This window comes from Cydia strobilella, chromosome 2 (assembly GCF_947568885.1).
Source record: "Cydia strobilella chromosome 2, ilCydStro3.1, whole genome shotgun sequence".
Classification (NCBI taxonomy): Eukaryota; Metazoa; Arthropoda; class Insecta; order Lepidoptera; family Tortricidae; genus Cydia; species Cydia strobilella.
In genome coordinates this window covers 5,073,144-5,095,879 of record NC_086042.1, presented here as the reverse complement: position 1 = coordinate 5,095,879, position 22,736 = coordinate 5,073,144, and the positions used below count along the sequence as shown (strand labels likewise).

The 22,736-nt window shown below is 39.8% G+C and overlaps 1 protein-coding gene across 1 annotated transcript; it reads right to left on the bottom strand.

Annotated features, from left to right (window-relative positions):
• Window positions 1–1,316: 1,316 nt before the first annotated feature.
• Window positions 1,317–18,368, bottom strand: LOC134750119 (carboxylesterase 4A). Its single transcript, XM_063685230.1, has 12 exons — window positions 18,055–18,368; window positions 16,465–16,658; window positions 16,174–16,238; window positions 15,949–16,086; window positions 15,408–15,689; window positions 15,238–15,307; window positions 14,570–14,719; window positions 6,591–6,812; window positions 3,232–3,372; window positions 2,356–2,490; window positions 1,889–2,072; window positions 1,317–1,707 (listed from the first exon to the last, which is right to left on the bottom strand). The coding sequence occupies exons 1-12, from the start codon at window positions 18,249–18,251 to the stop codon at window positions 1,365–1,367; spliced, it is 2,121 nt and encodes a 706-aa protein (XP_063541300.1). The 5' UTR covers window positions 18,252–18,368; the 3' UTR covers window positions 1,317–1,364.
• Between the last annotated feature and the right edge of the window lie 4,368 nt (window positions 18,369–22,736).

Sequence of the window (22,736 nt, the reverse complement as noted above, 5' to 3'; positions counted from 1 at the left end):
CATAGCTACAATTTTCTGTTCTGTCTATGTATGACTGTAGTAATGAAACTAGGTATATAGGTACTACACATAGCTTATCTATGTAGGGCGTCGAAGAGGCCTTGTCTGTTAGATGCTCTAGTAGTACTAGGTATAGTAGGTAGTGCTAGGTACCACAAATACCCGTTTACAAGCACATTAAAGTAGTTTTCGTTAAGTTTAAGTGTACTAATAGTTGACAGGTTGAGAATACCTACGTAATAATAGGCAGTAATCTAGCGAAGTTCCTACAATTGAACTTGGGAAACCTGTCAGCTAGGGGTACATCCGAGCATTTCGAAGTTTTTGAATTTTTTGAGCTTATAGAAAAGATAAATATATTTTTTAAGTTCTATGAGCAGGATCGGACGGGGTTTTGGCATTATGAGGCCTATAAATATAGGTAAGTAGAAACCAAACACCACCACCATTTTCTCTGTTTAATTGTTAAGTATAAAGTACCGCCATGTTTTGCTGTCCTGAATAAACAATACGCCCTCTATACGTCATTATTGGGGAAAAGCTACTTTACCTTAAGAAACTGATTTAAAATTTACGTCGTGACGTCTTGATGTAATGACGTGACTTGAATAATAGTCTGTTGGGTTTGTATGAGCAACCTATACCTAACTTTAACATAAGGTAGTATATACATCTAAATGATAAATAATCGATTGTAGGTACTAGGTATCCTTGTGAACACAAATCGATATGTTGTTATCTTCTATATAAATTGCAACACCCCAACACTCGACGTTTCATCGTAAATATTGCTAAATATTGTTTTTGATGTCGATTCCAAGATATTCCGCTATTGGTTCAAGATCGCAGGAAACAGCGTTTGCTTTCAGCTCATATAAAACAGTCGATCCATCGGCAATTATTTTAATTAATGATTTATCTTATCGCTGTAAACTATAAGCAACTATGTACATGAGAGTTTTGAATGATTCACGGTTAGTTTCACTAGACTTATATTGACCGGGATATAGACCGTGATTACCTTTTGTATTATTTATGAGTTCCCGATATTTCGACGCAGTTACATGCATCATGTTCACGTTCACGTCGAAATATCGGGAACTCATAAATAATACAAAAGGTAATCACGGTCTATATCCCGGTCAATATAAGTCTATGTACATGAGAACATAAATAAACAAAATTAAATAGGTAACAAATAAAACAAAACGTTAAAAGCAAATATTAGATGCGTCTTTTATATGCGCTAGCAACTGATATGTTTGAAGTCGGGAAGTCGGTGCTCCTCCTTTTTTTGAAGTCGTTAAAAAAGCAAGTTTTAATACCAAATTTTATTTCATTATTTTATTTTTGTCTACATATTTTCAAAATCTAAAAGGCAGATTAGGGAAGTTCATAGAAGGTTTATGCGTGGTAGATTTCGGTTTCTGAGCCGTTTGCCGCTGACTCTGTCTCTTGTTCCCTCCCACTAGGCCGCCCAAACCTCCCAACGCGTTGCCCCCGGTGTTGGTCAAACCTCCCAACGGGTTGCCCCCGTTTTTGCCTAAACCTCCCAAAGGGTTAGGCACGTTGGTAGGCACCTGGATGGGGAGTTTGATGTCTGGAGTCACGATCGAGTGCAAGTTAAGCAAGTTGCCGATGAGGTTCTTGCAGAGCGCGCCTGTGAGACGACCGGCCATGTTGCCCCAGAGGCCCATTTGGCAGTATCTAAAGGAAGGAAGGAGTATAGATATAAATCAAAATAAAAAAATATTTTTTCAAGAAATGGTATATAATGGCTGCAACTTAGTTGACGTCAGAAAATAATACCTATGTTACCAGTTTTTATCGCTAGGTACTTATTATTTCCTTTGATACTTAATTACTAGGTATTTTACATTTTACCAACCTGAAGTCTTTATCCACGGTGACATCCTCGTTGATCTTCAAGTACTGCTCGTTGCCCTCCGAGAAGGGCAGGAAGCCGGCCAGCCCGGGTCTCCTGGAGTCGTTTTTAGCCTCGACTGGGGTTAGCTGGTGCGCAAACTTAGAGATGATGTTGACGAAGTTCTTCCGAGCGCGCGCGTCCGACGCTGGAATGGAAATTGAACCAGCACCTAACGATTTTAATCATCGACTCGATGAATCTTAAAGACAAGATTAAAGATTATTTAAGTAGGTAAATAAAGTAAGTTTTATTAACAAATAAAATAAATATGTTTAATAAATAATGCACTTAATAAGTTTTTCATTTGTTACATATTAAATAAAATAGAAGTTGGTATTGGTACTCTTAAATATGTGCCTTGTGCCGGCCATTAGAAAAATAAAATGTAATAAATTTAATGAATCGAATGCCTGTCTATATCTACCTACTTGACACTTCTCCGGCGATAGATTTGCCGTTCTCATCCAGCGGCTCGAATATGTAAGCTAGCTCGTCTCCATGGGAAGGTCCTGGCTTCGTTTTCGAAGTTGTATCCCTTTTGTTTCTAGTGTTAGGATCATCCTCTGTAATTAAGTAGATAATTCAGTTTATTTAATGTAAAGCTTAGAATATCTTGAAACGTTACGGTTATGCTAACATTTATTGGTACAATTACCAATAAATGTTAGCATAACCGTTAAAAAGTGTAGCTAATAGCGGTTAAAAAAGATAATAAGAATCAAAACCTGTCTTGGTTGGGTCCATAGTTTCATGCTCTAACTGCGTACCAGATAGTGCGTACATTCTCAAAACAGTCGAAACTATAGAGGTAGGCAAGGCACTCGGCACTCCATTGCTCCCGCTCTGACTAGAACAGTCCTAGGTCCTAGACAGTGTTACCTTATCCGCGAACGCCACCCCGGGCAGGATGTGCGAGCCCTTGCTGAGGTTGCCCACGTGCTCGAAGCTGTAGAGGTAATGCGCCCGCCTTGGCTCCATTGATCCCGCTCTGGGAAAAGGACTCAGTACTAGACAGCGTTACCCGCGAGCGCCACGCAGGGCAGGAAGTGCGAGCCCTTGCTGAGGTTACCCATGTGCTCGAAGCTGTAGAGGTAGGCATGCCCGCCGCCTTGGCTCCATTGATTCCGCTATGGGAACAGGACTCAGTACTAGACAGCGTTACCCGCGAGCGCCACGCAGGGCAGGAAGTGCGAGCCCTTGCTGAGGTTGCCCATGTGCTCGAAGCTGTAGAGGTAGGCATGCCCGCCGCCTTGGCTCCATTGATCCCGCTATGGGAACAGGACTCAGTACTAGACAAGCGTTACCCGCGAGCGCCACGCCGGGCAGGAAGTGCGAGCCCTTGCTGAGGTTGCCAACATGCTCGAAGCTGTAGAGGTAGGCATGCCCGCCGCCTTGGCTCCATTGCTTCACACTCTGATATGCGGGGAAGTTGAACAGCGCGTCGCCTGTATAGACAAACCATATATACAATCTTAACAACGGGGAATCTTCTGGGATCTTGTCTTGTCGTACTTTCTAGAGGTTCTAGACAGTAGTGTAAAACATAGTAGCGTCTTGACAAATGAAAGATACTTTGTACGCGCTCCAAAATTGAAGCACATAAGAGTCCCCGGTAAGCTCGGCCGAATTACACCTTCCCATACAAACGGAGTTCCTCTCTCATTTTAAAAATACGTATCGGATTGTAATGAAACTTTGCACATGAGGTATATCTAGGTCTGAAATTAGTGTATATAGCTTCAGTTTATAAAACAAACGAAATAGAGCAAAAACAAGTTATGTATGAAAAACTTAAATTCGCCGTATTTTTTTAACTATGGTATCTGAAGCTACATAAACTAATTACAGACATAGATATACCTTATCCTATAAGTACAAAGTTTCAGAGCAATCTATATAGCTAGTCGTTTTAAAATGAGAGCGGAACTACGTTTGTATGGAGAACCGAGCTTGCCGGAGATCCTTAACTTGTGGTTATTGTAGTTTGCTCATAGTCGCCCGCCCTGTCTGCCTATATAAAATGCCAAGTAAAGTAAGTATCAACATAGCATTGTTAAGTTGATAACGATGTAGAAACTTAGCAGGCAGTAATATAGTAAAGACGGTAAAAGTTTATATACCCACTGAGCTTTTGTAGAAAATGGCCAATCACAAATTTACAGGCACTTGCGAAAATATGAGAAATCAATAATTTTGCGCTTGAATATAATATTGTGTTTTTGCGCAATACTCTGCGAGTCTGCGCAATATACCTACGTACCTATTTTGTTCCTAGGTAACCTAACGTACCTACCTACCTAGTTACAATATTGATTTTATATCCCGGGAAACTCACTATAAAAGGTTGCCATTGCCAATTTCCGAATAATAATATATCAAACATCGCTTGCATTTCGATTCCAATTTATTCGTCCTCGAGGATATAATTTGAAATGGTTCAAATTCCAAAGGGCCCTTTGGCTGAAAAGGGAACAAAAAATTACTACCTGGGGCTGGCAGGGTATAACGAAATAATCCACCCCAGTGTGTTCAAAAAGCCCTTTTGAGCTCACCCCTCGTCTGCCGTGCCAATACAAGTTGGGGTTGATTTTTGGGTAGAATTATTACTTTCGTGCAACTGTTGTCCATTATTAATATTATCGAGTTGTATTTCAAGAAACGTTAAACTACTGGTAGGTACAAGACGTACTAGTTCTTGAGAGCGAAAAGATAACTGCAAAATAAAATTTTGCTTTTAGGTTTTGATATAGTTATTTTCCCCTCACTAGCTCGGAAAGCCGTCTATTATCCTTTAAAACAAGCGGGGAAAAACGCATTTTATCCACTAGTGGGGAAAGTAATTTGACCTTGGATGGAGCGTGTTTAAGTAGCTTGACAGATAACAAAACGTATAACGCTCATAATAATGGTTCGTTCGATAATTATTATCATTAAATAAATGGTTTGAGAATGTAATAAAAAATACCAAATTTAGCTTTATTTAATAATTTTAAGTCATAAACCTTAAAATTCCATAAGAAACGTTAGATTTTTTATAATGATGTTAAATATATAATTCTGAACGCACAAGTTGAGTCGATGCAATTTCAAAACGCATCGTTGACATTTGATACGTCAGAACAGAAATGTCAACATTGTCAACAAAATTTTTACTGTTCTTCTCACCGACTCACGTAAAAATCAGAATTTCTAGTGTTTTCTGTTATAATATCGTAAAAAAATTAGTGATTCCAGTGATGAAGATGATCTAACGCCTGTGGATGTTGCACTTTCCTCGCTATAGTGAGGGGAAAAGTTTTGTGTTACACACGGGTGCAAATGTATTTTACTTCTCGTGTGTTGAAACACTCGCTACGCTCAGGATTCTATTTTAGAACCACTCGCTTCGCTCGTGGTGGTGTGGAATTGAAACACGAGAAAGCGAAAGGATTCTATAGTCTAAAATAGAATCCTGAGCGTAGCGAGTGTTTCAACACACGAGAAGTAAAATACATTTGCACCCGTGTGTAACACAAAACTTTTCCCCTCACTATAGCGAGGAAAGTGCAACATCCACAGGCGTTAGATCATCTTCATCACTGGAATCACTAATTTTTTTACGATAATACGATATTATAACAGAAACTCTGGAAGTTGTGAATTTTTACGTATCGGAGTCGGTGAGAAAATTTTTGTTGACAATGTTGACATTTCTGACGATGCGTTTTGAAATTGCATCGACTCAACTTGTGCGTTCAGAATTACATTCAACATCATTTAAAAAATCAAATGTTTCTTATGGAATTTAAGGTTTAAGTATTACTTAAAATCATTAAATAAAGCTAAATTTGGTATTTTTTATTAAATTCTCAAACCATTTATTTATGATAATTAATATCGAACGAACCATTATTATGAGCGTTTTACGTTTTGTTATCTGTCAAAACTGTCAAAAGCTACTTAAACACGCTTCATCCAAGGTCAAATTACTTTCCCCACTAGTGGATAAAATGCGTTTTTCCCCGCTAGTTTTAAAGGATAAAAGACGGCTTTCCGAGCTAGTGAGGGGAAAAAAAGCTTTTCTCCTCCAGTAAGTATGATGTTGAATAAATAAGATTAGATTCTTTTTTATCGAAAAACAACCTATATACCTAATGCTAACCTATAAATAACAAGATTAGCTATTCGGTCAGCTATAGGGTATTTTTAGTTTTTTTTTATCAGGCGTTACTTATTTTTAGCATTATGTCGCGGTCGGACCGATAACAGGTTTGGAGTTCATCCACAATTCCACATTACGTCACTGCAACAGCGGGGGGGTCATGCCAAGTGTGACAGTACGATCACCTTCTATCTTTTTCCTATGAAAAAGTGTGACAAGGGGGTGATGTAATTGGACAACCGCTTGGACTCCGTTTAGTATATTTAGTAGGTATAAACTCTAGTACCTCCATATGAACTTGAGATTGTAATGTAGGTAAGTGTATATAGCAGCTGCAGCTTCGGCAATCTGTATTAAATTCAGACCATCGACAACGTCTGAAGAGATGTCGAACTATTGATAACGCTAGAATGCCTAGTCTACTTTTATAAGCGTTCTGTCTGTAAGCTAATGACTAACTAATAACTAACTAATAACTTTTATCTAATGCTGGCCATAATTCCTCTTTACTTTACACATTACCTGTAGCCTCAGCAATCTGTATCAGGCCATCGACAACGTTGAAAGTGCTGTCGAATAGCGTATGGTAGTAGTCAAGCTGCGGCAGTCCCGCGGGCAACTGACTAGTCAGATCAGGGATCAATCCTCGCACATCGGACACGACTCCACGGAGCCCACCGATCAACTCGTTCTTGATGAAGTTGAGGTCGTTTAGCTTGTTGGTTAGGAAGCCTGCGTATTTGCCTGGAATAAGTGTGACAGTTTTAGTTTGTCGTTTGTTGCTCTGGGATTTATGCAGGCATTTAATAAGTACTTAATTAGCTATAAAATCATTGTACCTATAGTTTATACCCACAGGTGTTTATACCTTACATACCACCATATACCACTCATATCAGCTTTAATTCCATTGGCACGTCGTATTACCTAGTTAAAACATTCTGGGTTACATTACAAAATAAAATGTTTAAAATATAATTGACGTAAAAATATTTCGCTTCGTGGATCCTTTTTTAAAGACATAATTAACATGATTTTATGATCACGTCATAACTCATAATATTTACCTACATACTTTGTTTATAATATTTTTTAGGGTTCCGTACCCAAAGGGTAAAAACGGGACCCTATTACTAAGACTCCGTCTGTCCGTCTGTCCGTTTGTCTGTCACCGGCTGTATCTCATGAACCGTGATAGCTAGATAGTTGAAATTTTCACAGATGATGTATTTCTGTTGCCGCTATAACAACAAATACTAAACGGAACCCTCGGTGCGCGAGTCCGACTCGCACTTGGCCGGTTTTTTTTATGTTACGCCACGCCAACAGTTCGAGTCAGCATGGCCATGGCTGCGTGGATGCCTTGTATTTCACAAAACATGACAAAGTATACTGAATGAAATTTTATTCACCAGCCATATTCTGCGTAGTAAATTTATAGATCATGCTGAACAACTTTTATTATGGGACCAATGCCGAAATAGCAAAAAAAAAATTGGTTGTTTCATACATTCCGGCTGTGATGCCGCTGTGATTTTTATGCCGGTGAATAAAATTTTACCATACATACCATTTACTATTCAAGTATACTAGACCTGTACCGCTGGCTATATTTTGACCCCTAGGTTATAAAAATATTAAAGTCAATTCTGTTTTCGCTTATGAATACTTTGTTAAGATGTAAATTTTACATTTTGTTTTGTGTCATATATATAATTTGCTTTTCTAGTCATTTGTTATTTTGTGGTAATTATTTTTTATTTTGAATTATTTTGGAGAAAAAAATATTCGAGAGAAAACATGTAACTGTGTTGCATTTAGGATAGTGTTTTTAGTGTGAAAACATAGTTTGTGTCAATTACGTCCACTGCAATCTGATACTATGTCATAATATTCTAAATGACACAAAAAAAAAATAGAGTTAAAAAAAATTACTTAGGTCGAATTTAATCGTTTAAATAGGTCCATTAAATGATTTTGTGTCTTATTAAGGCATAGCTTCATAAGATATTTGATGATTTTGTTGTCACAGGCTGTCACCGTTACAAAAGAATATGAAATTTGAAATGCGGGATAAATAAGATGTATAAATTTGTGTCACTTGCATCCACTGCATAAACAAATATTACAAAAATATTATTTGCGTTCAAACGAAGCTAGCGGGCGGTCTAAATGGGCAACGGAGGCCGTGCAGGGTGGGGCCGCGGCGTGACCTTGCCGTACGCAACGCATGTTTACTTCGCCTGTGCGCCAAATTACCGCAACTTATTCAAAGAAGTTACGCAAACAACACAACAACAAGCAACAAGCAAGCAAAGAATGCGTCGAATTATCTTTTACCTATTTAAAACTCATAGATATTGTACAATGTCACCATTATGCAAAAGAACTGTAAGTACATGTTTGATTTGCGAGCGAGCTGGCAACATTATCGCGTTTACGTGAACGCCACATACATTTGTGACAGTGATAGGGAAAAGATACCACTAAAGTAAAATTTGGTTATTAATACCGTGACTTTCTTTCATTCTTTGATAAAAAAAATTGCTATTTATGCAACAAGTGCGGAAATCATCTTTACGCACGTGTATCATACAATGTTTTACTATGCATTGTGCGAGTAAATAAAAAAACATATCATGGCAAATAAGTTTAATTATTAAAAGGAGTGTTTTAAATCGACACGAGTTGCGAATTACCTATTCGCACGTGTATCGTACGTTTTACAGTACATATGGCCCTTTAAACTTTCGACATATGCACGGTAAGTGCTCTTTTCCGCACTAGTGCGCGAAAGTAGCACCATATGATCTGTAAAAAAAAATTGAAAACAAAAAGCACTAGTGCGGAAAAGCAGTACTTTCCGCACGATATGGCTCCGTAGGAAACGCACTTTTCGAGCACATGCATTGTAAAAAAGTATATAGGACTGTATCTCCTAAACCATGCGTCGTAGCTCAAAAATAATAAAATTTTCGTTCCCCTTTATGTAACCCAAAAGTAATACATGAAAAATACAATGAAAAAAAGAAACATAATCTTTATAGGGCTGTATTAGCTGTATCTCCTATATCGTGCATCGTAGCGCAAAAATAATCAAATTTTCGCTCCCCTTTAAGAAGCCCCTAATTAAGATTTAAAAACGCAAAAAAGAAAAAAAAGAGGAAAAAATCTTTATAGGGCTGTATCTCCTAAACCGTGCGTCGTAGCGCAAAAATAAACGTTTCGGTCCCGTTTATGTAACCATTAATTTATATTTAAAAAAAACGCAATAAAAAAAAAACAAAAAAAAAAACTTTATAGGGCTGTATCTCCTAAACCGTCGTAGCACAAAAATAATCAAATTTTCGTTCCCCTTTGTGGAACCCCAAACTAATATACAAAAACAACCCTGTGAAAAAAAAAACAACAAAAAAAATCTTTATAGGGCTGCATCTCCTAAACCGTGCATCGTAGCACAAAAATAATCAAATTTTCTTTCCCCTTTAAGAAACCCTTAATTAAAACTTAAAAAAAAACCAGGAAAAAAAACTTTATAGAGCTATTATAGCTATATATATATATATATATATAGATATAATATCTCCTAAACTGTGCGTGGTGGCGCAAAAACAATAAAATTTTCGTTCCCCTTTATGCAATCCATAATTTATATTTTAAAAAAAACGCAAAATTAAAAAAAAAATCTATAGGGCTGTATCTCCTAAACTGTGCGTGGTGGCGCAAAAACAATAAAATTTTCGTTCCCCTTTATGCAATCCATAATTTATATTTAAAAAAAAAACGCATAATTTAAAAATAAATCATTATAGGGCTGTATCTCTTAAACCATGCGTCGTAGCGCAAAAATAATTTAAAAAACGCCTTTAAGAAACCCGTAATTAATACTTAAAAAAAACAAAAAAAAACCAGGAAAAAAAACTTTATAGAGCTGTATCTCCTAAACCGTGCGTGGTACCGCAAAAACAATAAAATTTACGTTCCCCTTTATGCAACCCATAATTTATATTAAAAAAAACGCAAAATTTAAAAAAAAAAATCTTTATAGGGCTGTATCTCCTAAACCATGCGTCGTAGCGCAAAAATAATAAAATTTTCGTCTTCCTTTATGAAACCCCAAAGTAATATACAAAAAACACAATGTAAAAAAGAAAAAAAGAAAAAAAACAATAAAAAAATCTTTATAGGGCTGTATCTCCTAAACCATGCGTCGTAGCGCAAAAATAATAAAATTTTCGTTCCCCTTTATGCAACCCATAATTTATATTTAAAAAAAACGCATAATTTAAAAAAAAAATCATTATAGGGCTGTATCTCTTAAACCATGCGTCGTAGCGCAAAAATAATTTAAAAAACCCCTTTAAGAAACCCGTAATTAATACTTAAAAAAAAAACAAAAAAAAAACCAGGAAAAAAAACTTTATAGAGCTGTATCTCCTAAACCGTGCGTGGTACCGCAAAAACAATAAAATTTACGTTCCCCTTTATGCAACCCATAATTTATATTTAAAAAAACGCAAAATTTAAAAAAAAAATCTATAGGGCTGTATCTCCTAAACCATGCGTCGTAGCGCAAAAATAATAAAATTTTCGTTCCCCTTTATGAAACCCCAAAGTAATATACAAAAAACACAATGTAAAAAAGAAAAAAAGAAAAAAAACAATAAAAAAATCTTTATAGGGCTGTATCTCCTAAACCATGCGTCGTAGCGCAAAAATAATAAAATTTTCGTTCCCCTTTATGCAACCCATAATTTATATTTAAAAAAAACCGCAAAATTAAAAAAAAAATCATTATAGGGCTGTATCTCTTAAACCATGCGTCGTAGCGCAAAAATAATTTAAAAAACCCCTTTAAGAAACCCGTAATTGATACTTAAAAAAAAAACAAAAAAAAAACCAGGAAAAAAAACTTTATAGAGCTGTATCTCCTAAACCGTGCGTGGTACCGCAAAAACAATAAAATTTACGTTCCCCTTTATGCAACCCATAATTTATATTTAAAAAAACGCAAAATTTAAAAAAAAATCTTTATAGGGCTGTATCTCCTAAACCATGCGTCGTAGCGCAAAAATAATAAAATTTTCGTTCCCCTTTATGAAACCCCAAAGTAATATACAAAAAACACAATGTAAAAAAGAAAAAAACAATAAAAAAATCTTTATAGGGCTGTATCTCCTAAACCATGCGTCGTAGCGCAAAAATAATAAAATTTTCGTTCCCCTTTATGAAGCCCCAAAATAATATACAAAAACACAAGAAAAAGAAAGAAAAAAATAATAACAAAAAAACTTTATAGGGCTGTATCTCCTAAACCGTGCATCGTAGCGCAAAAATAATCAATATCCGTTCCCCTTTAAGAAGCCCCTAATTAAGATTTAAAAACGCAAAAAAGAAAAAAGAGGAAAAAATCTTTATAGGGCTGTATCTCCTAAACCGTGCGTCGTAGCGCAAAAATAAACGTTTCGGTCCCGTTTATGTAACCATTAATTTATATTTAAAAAAAACGCAATAAAAAAAAACAAAAATAAACGTTATAGGGCTGTATCTCCTAAACCGTCGTAGCGCAAAAATAATCAAATTTTCGTTCCCCTTTATGGAACCCCAAACTAATATACAAAAAACACAATGAAAAAAAAAGACAAAAAAAAATCTTTATAGGGCTGCATCTCCTAAATCGTGCATCGTAGCGCAAAAATAATCAATTTTTCGTTCCCCTTTAAGAAACCCTTAATTAATACTTAAAAAAAAAACAAAAAAAAACAGGAAAAAATCTTTATAGAGCTATATCTCCTAAACCGTGCGTCGTAGCGCAAAAATAGTAAAATTTTCGTTCCCTTTTATGAAACCCCAAAGTAATAACAAAAAACGCAATGACAAAAAAAAGAAAAAAAAAACAACAAAAAAAACTTTAGGGATGTATCTCCTAAACCGTGCATGGTAGCGAAAAATAATCAAATTTTCGTTCCCCTTAAGAAGCCCTTAATTAAGATTTAAAAACGTAAAAAAGAAAAAGAAAAAAATCTATATAGGGCTGTATCACCTAAACCGTGCGTCGTAGCGCAAAAATAATCAACTTTTCGGTCCCCTTTATGTAACCATTAATTTATACAAAAAAACGCAAAAAAAATAGTTTTTTTTATAGGGCTTGATCTCCTAAACCATGCGTCGTAGCGCAAAAATAATTAAATTTTCGTTCCCCTTTATGAAACCCAAAAGTAATATACAAAAAACACAATGTAAAAAAGGAAAAAGGAAAAAAAAAAACTTTATAGGGCTGTATCTCCTAAACCGTGCGTCGTAGCGCAAAAATAATCAAATTTTCTTTCCTCTTTATTCAACCCTTAATTTATATTTAAAAAAAAAACGCTTTTACTAAACTGCTGTAACTCGGAAACATAGAATCCACAAAGGGGACTTTACTAAATTATGACACATATTAAAGCCTGACCAGTAATATATGATCATTGTCAAGAGGGCGCTGTTCATTCTCATGTATAGGGTGACAGTTCAGTATAGTATGAAAAAATATTGTATTTAATGAACATCATCATCAATGTAATTAATGTTGCTTGCCACGCTTAAACATAACAACAATCACAATAAATTGCGTCTTAAAATTTACTTAAAAAGTCTACTAAAAATTGAAACAAAAGTAATTTTTAAGTCGCTGATGTGACATTCTCAATCAAAAGGTACCACTTTGTCGTTTACCATAAAGACGAAATTTGATTATATCTTTATACAAATAACCTGTCAGAGAAAGTGGTACCTTTTGATTAGGAACGTCACAAATGTTGGTCAGTATGAGGAGTGCAGCCTACAGTTTATTTTTAATTATATTTATATACCTACTACGGTAAGATTGATAAGACAATGTAATTATGCCTCCGAATGAAATAAATACACTGTATCGCAAAACTAAGTGGCGAGACAGCTCATAATGCCATCTCTTGGTTGGTCTTAACAAGGGTAAAGGAGATAGATAGTATTAAGATCTCAGTCGCCAGCTGATATTGCGGCAAGTATAATAAGCACCCCACCCGCGTAGGTACCCCTCCCCGCGCACGCCCTTCTTGCTCAATTGAGTTTTATTTTGCCAGATAGTAAAAAAACCGTGGATCAAAATGACCCAAATTATGAATGATGTCTCAATGTGGTATTATAATATTGTAGACGTAAACTTAATAATATGAATTTTTTTTTGTGGCAGATACAGGGTGTTAATTAGAAAAAAATTTTTTTTAAATAAAAGCGGTGGATGAATTTGACACAGATGTGTTTAAATAACATATAACAATGTTCTGTAAAGTACAACACTTCACTTACCGACTCTAATATTTTTTTAGGCGTTTTAGGATCAATATTACAATATTACTATAATAACTAATTATTATAATATTACTTATTTCTAGCCACTGAATCGCTATCTGAAGGTTGTCTGGAAGAGATCGCTTTTTAGCGATAAGTCCGCCTGTTGTTACCTACTCACTTATGTCCTGTCATTGTTTGTAACATGTATTTTTCTTTGTAGTGCACAATAAAGTATTTTATTATTATTATTATTATTATTATTATTAGGTATTTATTAAATGCCATTATAGCCGTGGATGAAAATGACACAAAATGCGTGTGTACGTCGGAAGCCACTTTGCCTTTACAGGGAAACAAAGAATTTCGTCTCTAATATTTTTTTTACAGAATGCTGATTGAAAAAAGAAATACCTAAATTTCTACCTAAGCAAATACCTAGGATGACACAAAATATTATTTTTAGGTTTAGTATATGGTCTGGAAACTATATATAAAAAATAAGCAACATTAATATTCTTATAACCTCAGAAGTTATTGGTACAGGTCTATACATGTATACTTGAATAGCGTTTCTAGAGTAGAGGGTACTTTCAAATCTTTCAATTAACAATAGGTAAATAAAATAAATAAATAAAATACAATAGGTAAAAATATCGTTATTTATGGAATCAGCACGTCGCCCGGTCGGGCGAACTAGGTATCGACTATCGATGGGCGGATGTGGAGTGGACGCTGATCTGCACGAGCTCAAGGGGCCCATTTCTGGAACGGTATTAGACTAATATTATTAGTCCACGAACTGTCAAGTCGTATGGGTTACCATGGCAACACACTAATAATATTAGACTAATACCGTTCGAGAAATGGGCCCCAGGCGAGAAACTGCACAGGACCGGGATCAGTGGCGAACAGTCGTGTTGGAGGCTAGGAGTGCTAGCTAGGACACACTTTGGGTCGCTGCGCCAGAGGAGTAAGTAAGTATGGAATCAGGAGTTAATTATCATTATCAGAATGGAAATCATACAATAAATCCATACCGAATTTTCATAGCTAAAAAATTATAAAACGTAACCGGTAAGTAAAACGCTCTTGGGCCGAACGAAACGTATCACTTTCAACTAGATAAACTATGACCCAATTTCAGAGCATGAGAAATGATCGAAATGAAAATGGTTTTATTTAAGTACCTTGAACCGCACGTGCGGTCTCAGCAGAGACTACGCCAGTGAGCATGGGCACCCGTTTAGTCTTCTTATTTAGCGCATCGGCAGGTTGCTCCTCTACGATTGGCGGAAGACCCCTTAGGTCTTCCTTGCCTTCTACGCGTGCACCCGCTCCTGAAAAATTATGCCTTCATTAATCATGCCGGATACCTTCATCTGACACAAAGAGATTAGGAGATGTACCTTAAAGAGTTCATTGCTCTTTGTTTTCAAAAAAGAGAAACAACATATAGGGTTTCTTATTAGGCTGGTGAGAGTGGACACCTGGGCCCTGGAGGCCTACCGCGAAAAATGAAAATCGAAATGTCTGCCTCTCTATCGCTCTTCCACATTCGAGCGAAACATGAAAATCGATATGCCTGCCCCTCTATCGCTCTTGCACATTCGAGCGATAGAGGCAGAAAATTCGATTTTTGTTTTTCGCGGTAGGGTAGGGCCTCTTGGGAGTCTAGCGCGACGCGATTGAATATCGAAATGTCTGCCCCTCTATCGCTCTTGCACATTCGAGCGATAGAGGCAGAAACTTCGATTTTTGTTTTTCGCGGTAGGGTAGGGCCTCTAGCGTGACGCGATTAGGAGGGTAAGCAATAAAGATCTTCGAAACAATAAAATAGTTGTGTTGTGTCACCTACCTGAACGGCCAGAGATATCCTGTAAGAATTTTTCCGTATCGACCATGCTCATACTTATTTCCGAGTCCGCCTGAAATCACCAATTAGAGTTAATTATAATGTTCAATACCTGAGTAATGAGTATCCATATGTCTGTTAATTTCACCAGATAAATAAAGGTACGTTCTCACCAAAACTATCTTTTCCGCGGGTATACTCCTCAAACATATAACCAGTCTCTCAGGCGGAGACTCGGGACAGTTGGTCCCCTTCGCCAAAGCTTTAGCATGGCTAGCCGGATCATTCCTCACGGCGCCGGGGGACAGCGGAGTCCCGGACAGGGCGATGACGCCGGTGGCTGCTCGGCCTTCGGAGGACATCGCCATGAGGGACGCGGCGCTGCCGCCGGAGCCTTGACCCATTACGACTATGCGTTTTTTGTCGCCGCCGAAGAATTCTATGTAGTCGTTGATCTAGAAGGAATGCGTAATAGAAGGTATATAAAAAAACTACCTGATATTTTTTTAGGAAATAACATTAAATATGCTGAAATTATAGTCTATAGTCTATCATCATAATTCTACACCTACAGCCACAGTAAAGGGCGAAAGTCTAAATATTTTTCATTTCAAACTATACTTAGCTTAGAATTTTATTTAAAAATAGAGGGTCTCGTAAACACGATGGGTATAGTAGGTAACGTAAACCGTAAACTTTAACACTTGTTCTTACCCATGCCATAGCTGATCGAAGGTCGAAAAGCCCGGCGTTGCCCGAGGCATCTCTCTCACCCGTACTAAGATATCCAAGGGATCCCAGCCGGTACTGCGCTGACACGATGATAGTGTCCTTCTGAGCTAAATGCTGGCCCTGTGGAGAAGTAAGTAAACTATTAACTAGCTGTTCAGGAGGGGAGGAAAATAAAACCTAGATGTTAGATAGAATAATTATACTTACACCATAGGCAGAAGTTGACCCTGTGCGGTAATTACCGCCGTGAATGTAAAAGATGACCGGACTACCTGTAAATTAATTATAAAATCGAATAAATTAACTATTAACTGATTGTCTTTCAGGATTACTTAAGGAACCTAACTGTCTAGAGTATATATCCACTATCCAGTAAATGGTTCCTCTGGGTAATGGATGGCATCTTAGGCCAGAGTTGCGAGGACCGGGATGGATATAAGGTGAGAAGTGAGAAGTAGCGAGAGTTGTATACTTGTATAGACATGTTAGCAAACTAACCTTCCTCCTCTCCCGGCATCTTCGGGGAGAACACATTGAGACACAAGCAATCCTCTTGGCCGATGACTCGGCCAGGGTTGCGAGAGTCGGGCTGGATACAAGGCGCGCAGTAGCGGGTGGCGTTTACGTCTCCTGTCAGCATGCGACGCACCGGACGTTGGAAGCGCCGCGGGCCCACGGGCGGCTCGGCATATCTGAACAAGTTTTATTCTGTAGACTGTATTATAGTTTATTTTCTGCAATCAATATTGCATTGATTAAACCGTTCGAAGCCCTTGGGCTTCTTGGGCTATCTTGATAGATACAAGTTGCATAGAATTTTATACATATGCTGGGATGTTGGGATGAAACCTACCGAAAAACTACTCACTCACTCACTCACTCACTCACTCTGTTGGCTCAGCGGCCCAAAATGAGACTTGGCCTCCGACACAAGACAGCGCAACTTTTCTCGGTCCTGTGCGATTTCTTGCCAATTGTTGACTCGAAGCTCAGGCAGGTCCGCCTCCACCATGTCGCTCCAGCGATACCTGCGGGCTTAGCACGGTAGCATTTTTATCGCCAGTCACCATGCCTGTCACGTTCTAACAAGTATATAAGTGCGAAAGTGACAGGCATAGTGACAGGTGATAAAAATGCAACCATGCTGACACCGCTGGGGCGTCCGACAGAATGTCCTACGGCTAGGCGGCCCAGGTACGCTGTTTTTACATTCCGATCTTCATCCACTCTCTCAAGATGGCCCAACCAACGGAGTCTGTGAGCTTTAGTCTCCCCCATGATGTTAGGTTCAGCCACTAAGTCTACAATCTCTCAGTTCCTAAGGACTGTCCAGCTTCCACCCGGTCTTCTTTTTGGGCCCAGTATATATATCTTACGGAGGATGCACCGAAAACCTATGCTGTACTTTATTTAGTTACCTATCTCACTTGGCAAAATGTGTTTTCTTCGTGAATCGCCCCTGCTTTGGATAGATCATGCATTTTTTGGTGTAATTAAATTAAAAAAAGGGGGCTTATAGACTCGCACTCTGTTTTTAGCAACTTAAGCTTTTATATCAGAGCGATTCTGACAGGAACTGCTTATCGCAGCTTCCGCTCGTCCCGTCTGACATTGGATGATGCACAATCACGCACATTATGTCTGTTTATTTCGAACTAAAAATAGTTAACAAAAATACAGATTTTCTTATGGCCATACATTATCCCAGTCTCAATAGCTCAGGTTATGAACCATGGCTTCATCAGTATACTGTACGCGTCATGTAATTGCAGTTTTTGGTTGCCTAACATTTTCACACAAGTCGACCGTAGGTTGTACATAGGTACTCGCATCGCATCTACCTGCTTATTCACTGATAAATCTAACTAGTGATTACTATCATCTATGCCACCTTCGCGTAAAGGATAACTCACGCTAGACCGGGCCGGGGCCGAGCCGGAGCTTCCGGCACTTCGTATTCTATGGAAAGCACGTGATCACCGATCAGCCGTCATAGAAAATGACATGTCGGACGCCTCGGCCCGGGCCCGGCCCGTTCTAGCGTGAGTTATCCTTAACATTACGTATTATAATGTCAATGAAACTTACTTGATGCCCATGAAACTGTAATATCCAAGTTTATCATTTTTGATCCCTTCAAGTCTCGCGCTTCTTCCGTTTTTCTGCACGAATACCACCGCAGCATCGGGCTCTGGCGGCGCCGCTGGGGCACCTCCCACCACGGCTTCCACAACCACGGGGCTGCTCAGCAGGGCTCCTAGCGCACACCACAATATAAAGTACATGGTAGACGAGCGTCAACACCAGGAAAGATCACAGTTAATACCAAACCAGGATTTACAGAAACGGGTACTCCAATGTTTAATTTGGTTGGTGTAGAGCGAAGCTTGTAAGCTTGTAGTGTCGTAGTGTACTAACGACAGATACATGACATGGCTGACTGAGTTGGGTGTCGGAAACGGGTGTGATTGTGATTACAGGAACCGAGTTATCTGCGATGTGTCCGTGTTTTATGCTGTAAAAAGGGTTGTTATATATTGCTTAATTTGTGTGATTAATAATTTGGTTGCTGTGCAATACTGCCCTAAGGATCATTTTTGCCAGTCATAGGGATGTCAGCAACCTAATGAAAAGCTTAAGAAGACCATGAGGTTATATAGTAAAGTAATTGGTAAATCCTGCGTCCGTATAGGTGTTAGGTAGGTACACTACACAGTTACGGCATTTACCTACACGAGTCCTTAGCGAGCGCCACGGTAAGATCGTGAGGAAACGTGCAAAAGTCTGCGAATAAGTCAATCAAAGGTGTCCATAGGTCCATACTTATGTAGGTGGAGTTCCTAGTCCCAAATCCCAATACGCACTTAGCTACCGTGGAGCCTACTGGGGTAAGTAAATACAGTACAGTCAGTGAGACTTGATTTTTGTCTCAGGCGATATGCCGCTTGGCACGATTGTTATTTACTTAAGTCAAACATAGCTAATTTAGCCCGGTAGCCACGGTAGCCCGTGCCGTGGCTACCCCCAAAAAGTGGAGGGGAAAGCTCAAGATCTCATGGCTTCCATGCTAAATCAGCATTTCTGCACTTATCCCAGTATAACCCTCTTGTACTATCGGCCTACTGCCGGGCTAGCACATGATGAGCGCGAGAGTATCTCGCCGCGAGATAGACTACCCGTCCCCCTTTAATTCATACAGTTAGTAAAAGACGACCTCTCCAAAGCGTTTGACGTGGCAGATCACGGCGTCATTGCTGAAAAACTACTGCACTATGGTATATGTCATATATGTGGCAATGCGCACGGCCTCCTCACTGACATTCTCCGAGGCAGATCTCAAGTCGTGGTAGGGGACGGGGGTAAGTCAGGTCAGACCCGTTGCCTACATCCATGGGCGTGGCCCAGGGCTCGTCAGTGTCTAATATATTTTTTTCATTATTACTGAACGATCTTCCCGAAGCGATAACAGCCGCCGACATTTTAATGTACACGGATGATGTGGCGGGCATTATATCAGCACCGAATATAGACAGCTTGGAGACACGCCTCAACGATGCTGCGGATCAGTTGTCGAAGTGGTTTAAGTCGAATGGTTTGGCGCTTAACCTCTCCAAAACGCACTTTTTGCACTTTCACGTTGGAGGTCGGACACCGAGGCCACTCCAGATTCAAGCTAACGGCGTCAAAGTGGAGCAGGTTGAGTTCACCACTTTCTTAGGGTTTCAAGTAGACCGTAAGTTGACCTGGATGAACCATATCGACCAGGTGTGTGGTAAATTAGGTGGTGCATGCTTTGCCCTTCGCCGCCTAGCATGGGTACCACGGCATGTCGTACGAAGCTGCTATTTTGCGAGAATACATTCGGTGCTGCAGTATGGCGCGGAGATATGGGGGCGCGCCGCCGACTAGCTGCGAGTTTTCCGTCTACAAAAAAGAGCCGTGTGGTGTGTGGCGCAGGTAAGCCAGGATACCTCCGCGAAAGCGTATTTTAAAGAACTGGGTATATTGACTCTGCCGTCAATAGTATTTCAACAAGTCGCTATTTACGTGTAACCTAACCTGACTCAATATAAAAAACGCGCCGACTCAGCCTGCACGCTACGGAACCCTAACCAACTTCTCCCGGTAAAAGGTCCAATAAGCTGACCCACATAATGGGTCCTACTGTATATAATAGGTTGCCGGAGACAGTCACCTCGTCACCGTCGCTGCAATCTCTAAAGCTAGACTGAAGGCTTGGCTTCTCGAACACACATTCTACAGCTATGACGAATTTTTGAATGTTGAGCTTTAGTATCAATTGTATTATTACATAATTGTAATTGTATACTACATGTCGACCGGTCTGGCCTAGTGGGTAGTGACCCTGCCTGTGAAGCCATGGTCCTGGGTTCGAATCCCGGTAAGGGCATGTATTTGTGTGATGAGCACAGATATTTGTTCCTGAGTCATGGGTGTTTTCTATGTATTTAAGTATTTATATATTATATATATCGTTGTCTGAGTACCTATAACACAAGCCTCCTTGGGCTTACCGTGGGACTTAGTCAATCTGTGTAAGAATGTATTATAATATTTATTATTATTATTTGTATCTCATATAAACTCACGGGTATATACATCCCGGTCATTTGATAGGCGTGCGTGGGGATACAGATCCAACACGTAGAGGCCCTTTGGAGAAGTTTGCTGTTATGTAATACACCTGCTAGAACTCATTCACGGGTACAAATAGATACCCGTAAATCGGTTCCAACAGGCGTAGGGGCTATTATAAACACAGTGGAAAAGAGTGCCGGTTATGGTGTTGAAGTTTGGCTGGTCAAAAGATTGGGCTATTGCTGAGAGGTCCGGACACCTGCCATAACAATGTTGTACACGTTATCGAGGCAGGTGGTGACTTGCCGCTGACTAGATGGGCCCCTGAAACTGCCGTCGTGAAGACGACCAGGAGCAACACCGGTGTGAGCGGCTCAGGGGTGTCGAGAGGTGTGCGCCGCTTTTTACCCAGTGGCTGTTACCAGCCACTGTGCTAACTCGCGTCTTATGCATCTTTCACTTCCACCCCTGGAGCATATAGCTCTAGCGACTCCTCTCTGGACAGCCAATGAAGGCAAGCCAGAGCTGAGAGTCCTGCGGGTCCCCTTGGGGTCCAGTCCGACCGACGAAGACACGCCGGAGACGGAGACCCTGACCGACTCTCGGGAGCACTCGGGTCCGTGGGGTCGTTACTCCCCAACAGCTCGCCAAAAGCAGCCCTGCGGGCTTATTATTATTATTCTCTTTATTTATCTTTCATCTTAGGCTAGGTTTTTATAATATGGATATAAAAGTAAAATACAAAAACACTTATAAAACATTACAAAAAATATATAAACACATTATAAAAAACCTAACCTAGGGTACCGCCGGCAGCGGGGCAAGGCCCAAGCTGCCGGTGGTCAGGGCCGCAGAGAGAGGAACCGGCGGACTATCCGCGCCGTGTCCAAGATAACCGCCTTCTGCATCTGACCCTTGATCCAACCACCTAGCGAGAGTCTCTCAAGGTGTTGGTCGAGACTCTTCGCTATGAGACCGTTCGCTGAAACGACTATCGGGACAATGATCGTCGAATCAACATCCCACATGGCGGTTATCTCGTGAGCCAAGTCTAGGTACTTACTGGACTTGTCCTTCTCGGCTTTCACGAGATTCTCATCATGGGGGATGGTGATGTCGACGAGCACGGCCCGGCGCTGCGATCGATCTATTATCACAATGTCAGGCTTATTGGCTACAATAGTCCTGTCAGTGATGATAGATCGATCCCAATAGAGCGTGGCACGACCATTCTCGAGAACTGGCACAGGTAAATACTTGTAGTACGGTACTTCGCAGTCCACAAGGCCGTATAGAAGAGCAAGCTGCTGGTGAATAATCCTGGCTACGAGATTATGTCTGTGCAAGTACTCGCCGTTAGCAAGATGAGAACAACCGGAAATGATATGCCTGAGTGACTCTCCGGGACGGCGGCATGCCCGACAAATGTCGACCGTACCGTCCTTCAGGATATATTTCCGATAGTTGTTCGTCATCATAACTTCGTCCGCAATTGCACAGGCAAAACCCTCGGTTTCTCCGAAGAGGTCCCCGAATCGTAACCAGTTCACCGACGCGAGCAGGTCTACATCGGGTCCCGTGAGGGCCTTGTAGAACCGCCCGTGTAGCACCTTACTCTCCCATACCGCCTTGCGGCCCGCAGCACTTTGTACCACAGGTTTGTGCCAGTTCTCGTTTGCCAAGGAGAGCGGCGTGAAGTGCCTGTCCACTGCCACCACATCACGATGCATCCCACACTCGTTGTTAAGGAAATAATTCCTGAGATTGCACACCTCGCGGTTGTGGAGATCTTTGGCGTTAAGGAAGCCTCGACCTCCACACTTCCGTGAGATGTACAATCTCATAACTGACGAGCGTGGGTGTAGCATACGGTGTGTGGTGAGTAGTAGACGGACCCTCCGATCCAGGGCGTCCAGCTCGGTCTGAGTCCACCTTAGTATGCCAAAGGAGTATATGAGTATGGGCATTACCCAGGCGTTGAAGGCGCGCACTTTATTGCCTCCTGACAAAAGACTGTTAAGGACTTTTGTGAGCCGACTGAAAAAGCGCTCCTTCACCGACCGTCTAATACTATTATTATTGTTATAGTTTTTTTTACGAATGTAAGTAAGTAAGTAAGTAAATATTCTTTATTGCACCAAAATTATACATTTTACATACATGTAAAACTA